General features: G+C 36.2%; 1 protein-coding gene across 1 annotated transcript in view; it reads left to right on the top strand.

The window, feature by feature from the left end:
* Window positions 1–12,813, top strand: part of GRM8 (glutamate metabotropic receptor 8) — a 494,048-nt gene that overhangs the window by 330,986 nt on the left and 150,249 nt on the right. The window contains exon 6 of the mRNA XM_063309577.1: window positions 1,640–1,840. Coding sequence (XP_063165647.1) covers window positions 1,640–1,840 — 201 coding nt within the window. The remainder of the gene's footprint in view (window positions 1–1,639; window positions 1,841–12,813) is intronic.

The raw sequence follows: 12,813 nt of genomic DNA, 5'->3' as shown, positions 1-12,813 counted from the left end.
TTATATTTTAATTTTTGCATGAGAATAACAGCAATTGATGCCATAAATTGAATAGTGCTATGTGGTCAAATTCTCCAAAAATCTTAAAATGTGGGCAATCAAAATCACTCTGTAAAAGAGCTATATGTAGACCTCAGTTTATATCTATCATAGTTTTTGTTTAAAACAGTGTTTCTCAACCTTGGCAGTATTAAGATGTGTGGACTTCAACCCCCATAATTGCCCACCCATCCAACACTGGCCTAGAAGTAAGGAACCATAAGCCATTCTTATAGAGGAAATCTTTACACGATCATTCATTTAGTGACCGTTCGAAGTTATGACAGTGCTGAAAAAAGTGGCTTGTGACTGGTCCTCACACTTAAAACTGTCAAAGCATCCCTGCAGTCACATGATCAAAATTCAGGCACTTGGCAACCAGCATGAATTTATGACAGTTGCAGCATCCTGGGGTCACGTGATTGCCATTTGTGACCTTTCCAGTCAGCTTCTGACAAGCAAAGTCAATGGGGGAAGCTGGATTCGCTTAATGACCATGAGATTTGCTTAACAACCAGAGCAAAATGATCATAAAATCGGGCATGACTCACTCAACAACCACCTTGCTTAGTGATGGAAGGTCCAGTCCCAGTTCTGATCATAAGTCAAGGACTACCTGTACAAATAATGGCCCCATATGGACTGAACTAAACCCTCCTTCCAATGTGGTATGTTAAGCAGGAAATAGATGTAGAGAATAAAAAGGCATTCTATCCATTTAAATTAAAAATGAATGATGTGAATGCTGTAAAAAAAGTATAAATATAATTAGCCAGCTGTTCAGTGAGAATCACTAAGCTAAAAACAAAGTGTTTGGAAACAACATTCTGAGTAGGTTCTGTTTCTTAAAATAGTCCCTCCTTCCGCCACCTCATTTGTAAGACAGAGGTTGGAAGTCTGATGGCAGATACAGTGATCATATTTCTAACAGGTCTGGTACATTTCTGTGATAAAAATTAAAGCATTCTTTCATCCAATGGCCTGAATATAATCATCTGCATATGCATGGGTGGTGTAGATATTTGTTTAGTTACATTTAATGTGAACTTCATTTAATGTTCTCTTCCCAAACTAGTGCTTGAACAAAACCTTAATAATCTCTGATTATCAAACAGTTCCAATTCTTGAACTTTCTATAGATTTGCTGCTGAGGAAGACTGTCTAACTTAGATTTGTATGTTGTTTTACACCAGCGTTTTTCAAACTTGGCAACTTTAAGATGTGTGGACTTCACCTCCCAGAATTCTCCAGCCAGAAGTCTGGGAGCTGAAGTCCACACATCTTAAAGTTGCCAAGTTTGAAAAATACTGCTTTATACAATACTGAACAATAATTCTACCCATAAGTAATTAATCCCAGGAGTCTCGTAGGATTCCCTTTCTTCTATTATCAAAATAAGTTGTTGCACTTTTCTCAGCTTCTTATTTAGCAGCTGAAATACATTGTGAATATTAACTCTGTTGAAGCATTCAATCTGCCAGGGATATGTAATTAATTTTGAGTTCAGAACCTTCTTGTACAACATGGAGTATTCAATATATGGATTTGTGTCAGTGTCCATGCTAGCAAACTGTTTCCTTGTCTCTCTTCTTTTTCACAGGATTGGAAAGAATTGCAAGAGATTCTGCTTATGAACAAGAAGGAAAGGTTCAGTTTGTCATTGATGCTGTCTACTCTATGGCATATGCATTACACAACATGCATAAAGAACTTTGCCCTGGATACATTGGACTCTGTCCTCGCATGAGTACAATTGATGGCAAAGAGTTGCTTAGTTACATCCGGGCAGTAAATTTTAATGGTAAGTTCATACTATTTTTATCTGTGCTTTGTGTTAGATATATTTTCATCTGCAACAAGATACTCTGAAGCTCTTTTTGGAAACAGCTCTTTGTCTCTCCCTCTCAAAAAAAAAGGGGGGTACTTTTTCACTTGGTCAGAACCTCTATTTGTCTTTGTCTTTAAGCTGATGTTAAGCTTTGCCTGGAAAAGGCAGATATTAAACATAAGTTTATGGTGAGCCAAATAGACAAATGGAAAAAAGCTCCTCTAGAAGCAAATTATGTAGTCCTTCTATAACTGTGACAGATACCATACTCATTAAGGAAGAGAGAGACAGAGAGCATGCACTCTTTAGTTTTAATTGTCTTTAAACTAGCTTAATGATGTCTCTGTAGATAGAGTATGTTTGAAGTCAGATCTATAATCACTGATAGAAGCATCTGAATCTTTCCTTTATGTTATTTTATTGCTACACATTTAATATGCTTGATTTATCCTAGGTTTCTATGGATAAAATGTTGGTTTGCTCCATTCTTTGCATGAGCACTTCAAACTGATTAGGAAGGAATGACGGCATTTCCTAGGAATTTGCCATCTTTGGTTCTGGATGGGGTTGCACTGCCCCAGACAGACCTGGTGCATAACTTGGGGGTCCTCTTGGACTCAAGACTCCTGCTCGAAGAGCAGGTAGCAGTCATGGCCAGGAGGGCCTTTGCGCAACTTCGTGTTATGTGCCAGTTAGTCCCCTTCCTGGAGCGAGAGGCCCTTCAAACGGTCACTCATGCCCTGGTAATCTCCCATATAGACTACTGTAATGTGCTCTACATGGGGCTACCCTTGAAGAGTATCCGGAAGCAACAGCTGGTCAAAAATGCAGCCGCGCGGGCAGTTTTTGGTGTCTCAAGATCAGCACATATTACTCCCTTGTTCCGCGAGCTGCATTGGGTGCCAGTTTGCTTCCAGGTCCAATTCAAGGTGTTGGTTCTCACCTTTAAAGCCCTACATGGCATGGGTCCAGGTTACCTAAGGGACCGTCTCATCCCTGTTACATCAACCTGTCCCACCCAGTCATGCAGAGAGGGTATGCTATGGACCCCGTCTGCAAGAAAATTCCATCTGGCGGGGTCCAGGAGGCAGGCCTTCTCTGTAGCAGCTCCCACCCTTTGGAACATCCTTCCCCTGGAAGTGAGGTTGGCCTCCTCTCTTCTGGATTTCAGGAAACATCTGAAGACCTGGTTTTGTCACCTTGCCTGGAGTGGGGAGAGGAAGAGCCACTCTTGGGGGCTGGTTGGTTCCCTAGTCCTGCTGGGACTGGTTCCAGTCCCCTTTGGGTAGAATTAGATCTGCCATCACTTGGATTTTATTATATTTTATATGTGTATTTATTGATATTATTCTGATTTTATTGTGTTTTATACTGTTTTATTGTGAACCACCCAGGGTCCCCCAAGTGGGGGAGATGGGCAGTAATAAAAATATGACAAATAAATAAATAATAATATTCAATTTGTAGTGTTGGTTTACTGATGGCTTAAAATCTCAGTTTGTTTGGTGGTAATGATGTAGGGATTCTAATAAGCAGACTTTTTCAAGTTGATTCTATGTAGTTAGTCTTTTTTGCTTACACAGTGGAAGAAGAATTGCAGCTGTGAACAAGTTGTATGTATCAGTATGTTGCTTATTCATAGTAAGTCAAAATAACCCAGTTATTACTGTTCTGTGCAAACAGCTATTAGGTTTGACTTCAGGAACTGAGCCGAAAATGATGCATCCTATCGAGTATGCTCTCTCACCTCTAAGCTAAACTCTATAAAATATTGTACAGCTGGGATCTCCATGCCACAAAAATGTAATTAGTGTTCCATTGGCATAAGTGGAAACTTGTAAGTCAAAGTTTATAGAGGATTGTTTAATGGGTACTAGGCTGAAGAGGAAGGTGAAATAAAGTTTTTCAAAGCACCTGCTTCCTCCTGAAAAAAATCATTGTTGTCCTGCTGCTGGGTTGTGTTTTATACAGTTTTCAAAGGGAAAGGCAGGATAATCTTTATAATACTATTCTTTTTTGCCAGACATGCCTGCAAACCATAGCAGAGCAGCATGGTTAGACTATACTCTTGTGACCTCAACTGCCAGCCTTCCTTTAAAAAACACAAGGTCATTTTCAATTTAGCTTCCAAGTGGAAACTGTTTGGCTTCAGGAAATACATCAGAAAAAAACAAAACAAAACAAAACACACACACACACACACACACACACACAAAACAGGAAAACCCCTGAACATTTGGTCAATAGGCACATTTATTGCAGTATAAGTATCTCATGTTCCCTTTTGTAATTTCTACACAAGAAATGTTAGTCTTTACATAACAAATGAAAAATAGCAAGCATGTATTGTTCAGTGCTTTTTCAAGATTCTTCCATATCCAAATACATTCAAAATATTGTAGGTTAGATCCAAACATAGCTGAATTTAGAGAAGACCTGTTAATTCATGGATAACTTAACTGATTTTATTTGATCTACTCCAAGTTTCATCTTTATATTACTGTGATTTTGATACTAGTATATTTCTATATATTGCACTGGCTTATTGCTATTGTTCTGTTGGCTCTTTTAACACTAAGCAGATATCTATCTATCTATCTATCTATCTATCTATCTATCTATCTATCTATCTATCTATCTATCATCTCTATGATATTTGTGAAAATCAGTTGCATAGGGACTAATAATTACCTGAAGCTTCTGAAGTTAAAATATACAGGAAATGTTTTCATTTGTTTGCTATATATATTATTAAAAACATGGATTGTTTATGACTGATATCTAAATGAGAATCACTAACTTGAGCACAGTAGATTTCTAACAATACTAGAAGTAATTAGAGTTACTTAAGTTAACTGAACTCTTGTTTTACATTAAATATGCAGGATCCAAATATTGTACCTGAAATAATTATTATGGACCAAAACTGCTGTTGTTGTATTCACTCATACAAACATTTAAGGGTATATTTTATAGCTTTATACTATCAGATGTGGGGGAGGATGCTGTTATCTTTGGTGAATAAGATAAAATTGTGGAGTCCTTGGTGCTCTCTGAGCTTGGTTCTTTGCTTGCAGATGTTTCATTACCCAACTAGGTAACATCGTAAGTGTAAGTGAGTGTGGGGTTTGCTCCCTGTTTATATACAGATAAAATTATCACGTGGATCAATTTTGAACATGAAGTACACTAGGAGAGAGTACTGCTTTACCTTTTGCTTTGAACAACCAGATGTCTCAGGGTCAGGTTCTAACTGCAGTGCTGAGGGGACATGGAAAAGTTCCTTCACTGGCAATGGGCCATCTGTTTTCTACTAGAAGAAACTGGTAAATAAAAGAGCTGCCAGAAGGTACCAGATGGGATTTATATTTAGTTTTCCATGACTAGAAAATTCTTCTGCAGCAGTAGAGGTGATTTCTATTCACATCTGAGAAGACCTGAAGTGCTTTATGATTTGTTTCAAAATCACTTAGCATCACTGGTACATTTTCCCAGTCTAATTACAAGTTTACAAAATGAAGGAATTTATTTAAGGGTATTAAAGAATGACATATGCTAACCTGAACATTTGGATCAGGCCCAGATTGGCATTTTTGAAAAATGATTTTTTTTCCCCCACACCTCCTCTCTGTTTTAGAAGGTATGATTTTTACTGTTTTAATATTGTTTCCCAATTCTTTGCCATGATCTTGAGAAAAATGTTTGTCAAGCACAAGATGAACACATGCGGTGATAGCCATTTATGCTTTTTATTACTTTGAAATATTTATTTAAAATTAAGTGTCTTTTTACAAATGTCCAGTCCTGGAAATTCTTTTTCGCCTGTTAAAAATAAAATCTTAACTTCGTTATGGACATATTTGAATATATGGAAAAAAATGCAGTAGATTAATGTTGGTATTTCCTTGTTTTTGCAAGGAGCAAGCCATTAAGTTACTATGGTAACAAATCACTCTGGCAGGGTGAACAGGTCAAACTTAAGTATCCTCAAGTCGGGGTGTAAAAAGAATGACCATATAAGGAAAAGCTGCTGATTTTCCTATGAAAGGAACTTGCCTGGACTTGTTTAGTTTCCTTTTACACAGCCTTCCTTCCAGTCACAGCTCTGTGCACGTGCATGCATGAGCTTGTAAATATGTTTATGTAAGAAGCTTTTGAGCCTATCCAGGATATCTGGATATGAAACTGTTTATGTTTTTATGCTTTCTGTAAACACATTTATTTTTATAGAAATGCCTGGTGTGTGTTTTTTCTGATCTCTCAGGCCAAACGCTTTCCAGCACTCTAACAATTAATAACTATCTAATTCTACATTTAAGTGAAAATTTGTATTTTGTATTAGTTTTGGTAATCAAAGTGCAACTATTTATTTTTAATACCTTGTGTTTACTTGTATGTGTACTGCAAAGAAAATGTTATTCTGCCAGTGGCTTCATCCATATAATATTCTGTGACACTTTCATGACAGCACAGTGATCTTTTTCTCCAAAGCAGAGTAAACCCATATAATTGATATGACACTGAAGTTTGTTTAGTTGGGTTTCCAGAGCATACAGTTTAAACCAGGAATATCTTCTCACTCAGTGCAGTCTTAATGGGGGTAGTACATCACAGCTTGTCACACAATGAGGGTACAGAGTGGTTATTCATCATTTTCTGGAAGTAAATTCAGACTCTTATGCTATTACTTTTGATTCCGGGGCGTTGCACAGTGAAACATAAAACAAGATGTATTGAAATCAGAATCAATTTCTCCTTGTACATAGAAATATTTGGGAGACTAATTCTGTTTCATATGGAAACATGGACATTTTCAGTTTCTATACCATTTTAGTGCACTTTATTTAAGTAAAAAAGTGATGGCACCTTTTTTGAACCATATAAACTACCCAGACCGTGTTGACATTGAGGTGCTAGTGCTCTAGGTTTGTAGAATGTGGGAAAATACAGTATAAATAAAATTGGCTGGTGATTTGATTCAGAAATGTATTTGGTGCACTAGTTGTTTTAAATGTAATAATGGGTACAGTTTAGGGGAAAACAAGTTTATACATGGGAATTAAGGTCAATTTTTTAATGTATGTGATTATACCACAAGTGTCTGCTATATCTGTCAGGAAATACAGTTAACGTGGGAAATAACAGGAACTCCCAATCTGTTTTGTGAACATAACTGCACATTGTCAGTAGACTTTTTTACAGTAATTTCCAGATCGTTAGGGAAAGGCTACATATTACACTGCTTTGAGGAAGCTGCAAAATCAGTCTTTGTACAGGAGTAAGTGATGGAGGGCCTGCCTCCTGAAAAATACACTGTTTGAAAAATAAAATGAAATATCCAGGTTATAACACAATGACTTTATTTATTTAATACAGGACACTTGATCTAGTAGTTCCTTTACAGATTTGTTGCTTTCTCTAATAAAGTTGGGAACTAGAATCTAAGGATAAAATGTTCAGCCCTCCTTCTTCAGGCATTTTTGAAGACGGTTTTGGTAGGATTAAGGGACAAAAAGGCCATTTTAAGTCTTATAAAGCCTTTTCCCTGAAGCCTCCTAAAAACTGCTCTGAAAGTGGGTATCGGCCCCACCCACTTTTAAATCACAGCTCTCATTGTATGCTATACAATGCCTGATGTGGCCTTTACACAATTAAAATTGTGCATTTCAGCCCCAGATGTTGTTTTATTTCTAGAGTAATGTATAATTTTGTAGAATAATGTATAATTGGGTACATTCGAATTCTGGATTGGCCAGATTATTACTGTATGTGCTGTATTAATTTATGGTTTTTCTTCAGCAGCTATTGGCAGAATCTAATCCCTCTAGTCTGTCCTTGATGTTGCTGTAGCTGTTTCAAATGGAAAGAACATGCAATAGGTGGTTTCTCTGGAACCAGATAAATGTCAGATCCTAAATATAGTGAATCCAGAAGATGTAATCTCTAATCCCAACTCTAACAGATTATTTCTCATCACTACTAATAAAAACAATATGCCACTTGGATCCCTGCATCCCTGATGCACGAGACAAGCTTTGAATGTTCTATTGCCCACAAAATCCAGTGGCATAAGTCCTGGTCCATAAGTATTTGGTCAGGATACCCTTATCATTTTGAAAAGGGTAACTCAGATGTGTCTGATTCTGTAGCATTCTTGTAGCTGAGCAAACATAGACATGGTCAGCCCCTGTGTGGGAATCCTCACTGATCCCATATAATAAAATATATGCCTAATAAATATATAGTTTTAAAAGAGAAAAAGGAACAAGTGAGTCTAGTGTATCTTGGTTCTAGCAAGATTGGAAGTGCTTATAAGAGATAATGAGACAAAGTAAAATAAAACATACATAGATGTCTCAGGAATGCTTACCTTGTTTTTAGAAAAATCAGAGCTCCAGAATTTCAGCTGTCCTGGAGCACTTGGTTCTGCCTTTCTGCCATCAAAGGCTGGTCAAAAGTAGGAGAGCATAATGCATAACTGGTCTCTAAGATGTTGATGAGATCTTATGGATGCATTTCTTTCTGCAGGCACTGGAATTCTCTGGATTCAGGCAAACATTAAATCTTCCTTCACATAGACTTTCTTTTTTTTTTTCCTTCAAGCAAGTTTTATAAAGTGATTAAACTGTCAACCACCTTCTGTGCCAAGGATTAGCGGGCAGTGTGGATGGAATAGCCACTACCTTGTGGAAAGAATAAAGCAGTGGTAGAATTGACTGACTTTCCACTGCTAAAGCCATGGAGCAAACATTGTTTGTTTGTAACCTTAAAGATTAAAAAATGGCTGAATTTGATGTACCTTCTTCAGTCCTACTCTTGAGGACTTGCTAACAACTCCATTGCCTTCTGCTTTCTGGAACACAGGCCATTTTTTTTGGAGGAAATGATGACCTGATTTATGATTTGGTCCATGTGCAATGCTAAACATGTTATATGCATGAGCCTAAGGCTGACAAATTCCTCTAACCTGTATTCTCTTCTGCTGTGTCTGCAAGAAGGTGTATTTTCACTTCCATTTTAAAATAACTCTGGGTATCCATTGCTTCTGAGCTCAGAGAAACTGTGCCAAGTTTAGAATTCTGTCTTGTTTCCTTAAACCATAAATAACATAACTTTTTGTATGTACTAAGCCACTTCCTCCTCTTGTTTCCTTACTTTCTAATCACAGTTTGCAACCCAAGCAGTCTCTTACAAAGGGCATGTTGCTTCTTTTGACCTGTTCATGGACTCATAGAATCTTAGGGTTGGAAAGCGTCATTTAGCCCAACTTCTTGTTCATAGAAGAATAATTTTTCAAGTGTCCTTGCCAGATAGTTATCCCTTCTCTTCTAAGAACATATGCCATCCCCCACAAAATCCCAACTGGGAATCCAGAATCCATCTAACAGATATACAGCTAAGCCATAGCTTAATAATTAAAATTCATTGGATATTTTGTTAAAAACTTTACTGAAGTTGAGATATGTTTACAGCATTCCTGCATCTACCAAGAAAATTACCTGATTATGATATAAGATTAATCTGTTAAGACATTTCTTTATAAAACCAAGCAAAATTCTAGGACTCACTGAATTGTTTTCAAGGAGTTTCACAAATTAATTACATTTTCCTGATCTCATTTTTTCTGTCTTTGTTCAGTCAACAAAATAATTGTTATCAAGATAATTAATTGCTGTTTAATATATTTATATCCCACTTCACCTAATCACTGATATCAAGATGGTTTACAATGTAATATAAATAGTAAATTAAAACAGTGAAAATAGCATAAAAAGAACATATTCTATTTAAAAAAATAGGGGAAAGAGAGACAACAAAAATGAAAGCAAAAGCCTCTTCACAGCATTCACACAGAGAAGCTTTGAAAGTGGAGCTTTGAAAGTGGAGTTTCCCTATAAAATATAACCATATATATAACCATAGGTACCTTGTGAATTTCAGAAGAGAAAATATTCCAGAATGAAGGTGTGAAATAACAGTCCAATTCATACATTATTATAATTTAGCAGTGAATAAGACGTTTAAGTAATGGAAATGCAGCAACAATATACTGTAGTTCAATGGGAATTTCAAGGGCATCATCTTCAATAAAATAGCTTTAGTGACATCAGGAGATTCATTCCTCTCTGTGTTTCATGTTCATCTATGTGGACCATTCAAAGGATCTGCTAAAGGTGAAAAAGCAAAATGGAGTCACCTCTAAGGCAAGGAATAATGGTTATGTGTTGCATTATAATACACTTTTTAATTACATTATTAATGAAAATAATGAATAATGGATCAGAAATAAGAGGATAAGCAACCTGATCATATTCAGAGTGTATTATACCTGCTAACAGGCATCCCATTCATGTATGGGTTTGTGTTATTATTTGCAAAGAAACAAATATAATTTAGTCTCAAAACAACTCTAAGTGATCACTGAACCTTTGTTTACTTATTTGGTATGCTTATGGGATGCCCAATCCTGATGGAGTCTGGATGGGATTGAAGACCAAAAATAAAAATATGTAATCCAATACACATAATAAATGATCAATGATCAATAATGCACAAAATAAATTATGGGTCAAGGACAAGTTGGAACAAAACTGCTGTAGTTTGTGAAATATTTAGATACTTCAGATATAGAGTCAATTCCATATAATTTGTATAGATACCTTGAAAATATAAGTAGAAACTCATTAAAAACATATTTCATGTTTTTATTCCCAAAGATTAGATTTCAGTTGAGAAAGATGTTCTAGTTAGCTGGAAACCGTTATGCCAAAATTAGCTCTAAAATGTGTTTCCCATTTCTGTGAAGATGAAATTCAGAACAGAACCTGTGAAATAAGGAAGGTTAGTAATTCATTTAAATATATATTGCTCATGGGATGAGAGGTCCTACAGCATTATCTTCAAAACAATGTTACCCAAAGAATAAAAAAGTTTTATGTCATGCTGGACTAAACAATATTGATAATAGCAATAATTAGCTCACTAGATGGGTTTGAAAATTACATTATAACTTTCTAAAATGGAGAAGGTGTTTGAACCAACAGATTATACAACAGTTTGTTATTTTTTTCTTTTGTTATTTTTTAAAAATCATCTCAGGAATCATTTCAAGTAGCTCAATTCAAATAGAAGCACAGATGAACTGTACAACCAATTCTATCCTTCCCCAAAATGCCAGACACAATTATCTTAAACATTTCTAACCTGGCAACCAAAGGCAAGTGTAAATAAAATTTATACCATACCTTTTCAAGTTATTGGGTCAGTAAGCCTGTGTGGGTGTGGGTGTGCGTGCGCCTTCAAGTCAATGTTACTCCTGGTGACTGCCTGGACAAGTCCCTGCAGTTTTCTTGGTGGGTTTTTCAGAAGCGGTTTGCCATTGCCTCCTTCCTAAGGCTAGAGAGAGTGACTGGCCCAAGGTCACCCAGCTGGCTTTGTGCCTAAGGTGGGACCTGAACTCACAGTCTCCTGGTTTCTAGCTTGGTGCCATAATCACTACACCAAACTGGCTCTCTCAGTAAGCCTGACATTTTAGAAATTATAACTGAATTGCAAGACACCTTTAAAATTCCTCTGTATTCCATATAAATGGGTAATGTATAGTTATTAATTCAGTGTGTGGCAGTTCGATAAAGGATATTTTGAAATCATTTACAGCATTTCATATATACAAATAAAAACAAATTTTGGGCCGATCTGGTCAGTAATGATCTCCCAAGAGAAGTCGAGCAATGCAGAATGGGCAGCTTATGTATTTGGAAATGGGAATAAAAGGGTATGAGGTGAAGGAGATAAAATTATGCAATATGTGATTATAGTTTCTTTTCTACAAAGGAATTTCATGGAAGAAATTCTATTTGCAGATCATTTATCCATAGTAAAGTGTCCATAAATTGTTTCTTATCAGAGAACAGATAGTGACCATGTGAACTAAATTTTCATTCTGGCATTTTAATTAAAATAACAGGTTCAGGAAATACATTTTTCACTTCTCCAAATCTTAAGGTTAATAAATGTTATAAAAATAATTCTAAAGGAGCTACTGCAGTATTCTTTTTTCCCCTTGACTTTTTTCATAGCAATGATAGAAATGAAGGAAGGAAGGAAGTCATATTCATATGACCAGTGAAAGAAGGAAGTGAACCTGCTTCCGCAGATATATCTCAGTAGGCTGAACTTATATACAGTACCAGAATTTACAAGCATGAATTTATGCAATCAAATTCTGCTCTGTGCTTGGGGAATCTATATGCCTACAAGCTGCACAGTAGATCAGATTAACGTTTGGGGGGGATCACTTTAATTGTGATCCACATACCCCAGATATGTACACATATACCCATACGCAAACCATTTATTAAATTGTAATAAAGAAAGGCATTAGAGAATTAAACAGGCTTATAATTTATTGGATTGGGTGTTGTTGGTTTTGGTTGTGATATATGTTTCCCCCTATTTTGGGATGCTCTTCCAAATCAATCAATCAATCAATCAATCTATCAGGCTCCATGTGATGGATGACAGTTTTGTTTCTCCTATCCTGAGCAAACTCATACTTTGAAATGGTTTCCCTTAGATCCTGAATACCAACACCTTCTGTTTGAAAAACTATGCCAATAAAATATTCTCCATGTAAATAAAATATGGTAAGACTTTATGACAATAATTTTCACTAGAGCAAAGCTAGATATTTAGCAGTAGGAGACTTAAGTGAGATGATAACTACATACACATCACCCTTTCTTGTTGATAATATCATTTTATAATGGTTTTGCCATTTCATTAATTGGACTTATATCCTGCCTTTATTTCATATAACTCAAGGCAATGTCTCCTTCTATTTTCATAATAACAACTCTGTGAAGTAGGTTGGGCTGAGACAGTGACTAGCTCAAAATCACCCAACCAGCTTCCATACTTAAGGGAACACCAAAATTCATGGTCTC

The sequence above is a fragment of the Candoia aspera genome, chromosome 7 (assembly GCF_035149785.1).
Source record: "Candoia aspera isolate rCanAsp1 chromosome 7, rCanAsp1.hap2, whole genome shotgun sequence".
Taxonomy (NCBI): domain Eukaryota; kingdom Metazoa; phylum Chordata; class Lepidosauria; order Squamata; family Boidae; genus Candoia; species Candoia aspera.
This window is presented reverse-complemented; position numbering and strand designations above follow the sequence as displayed.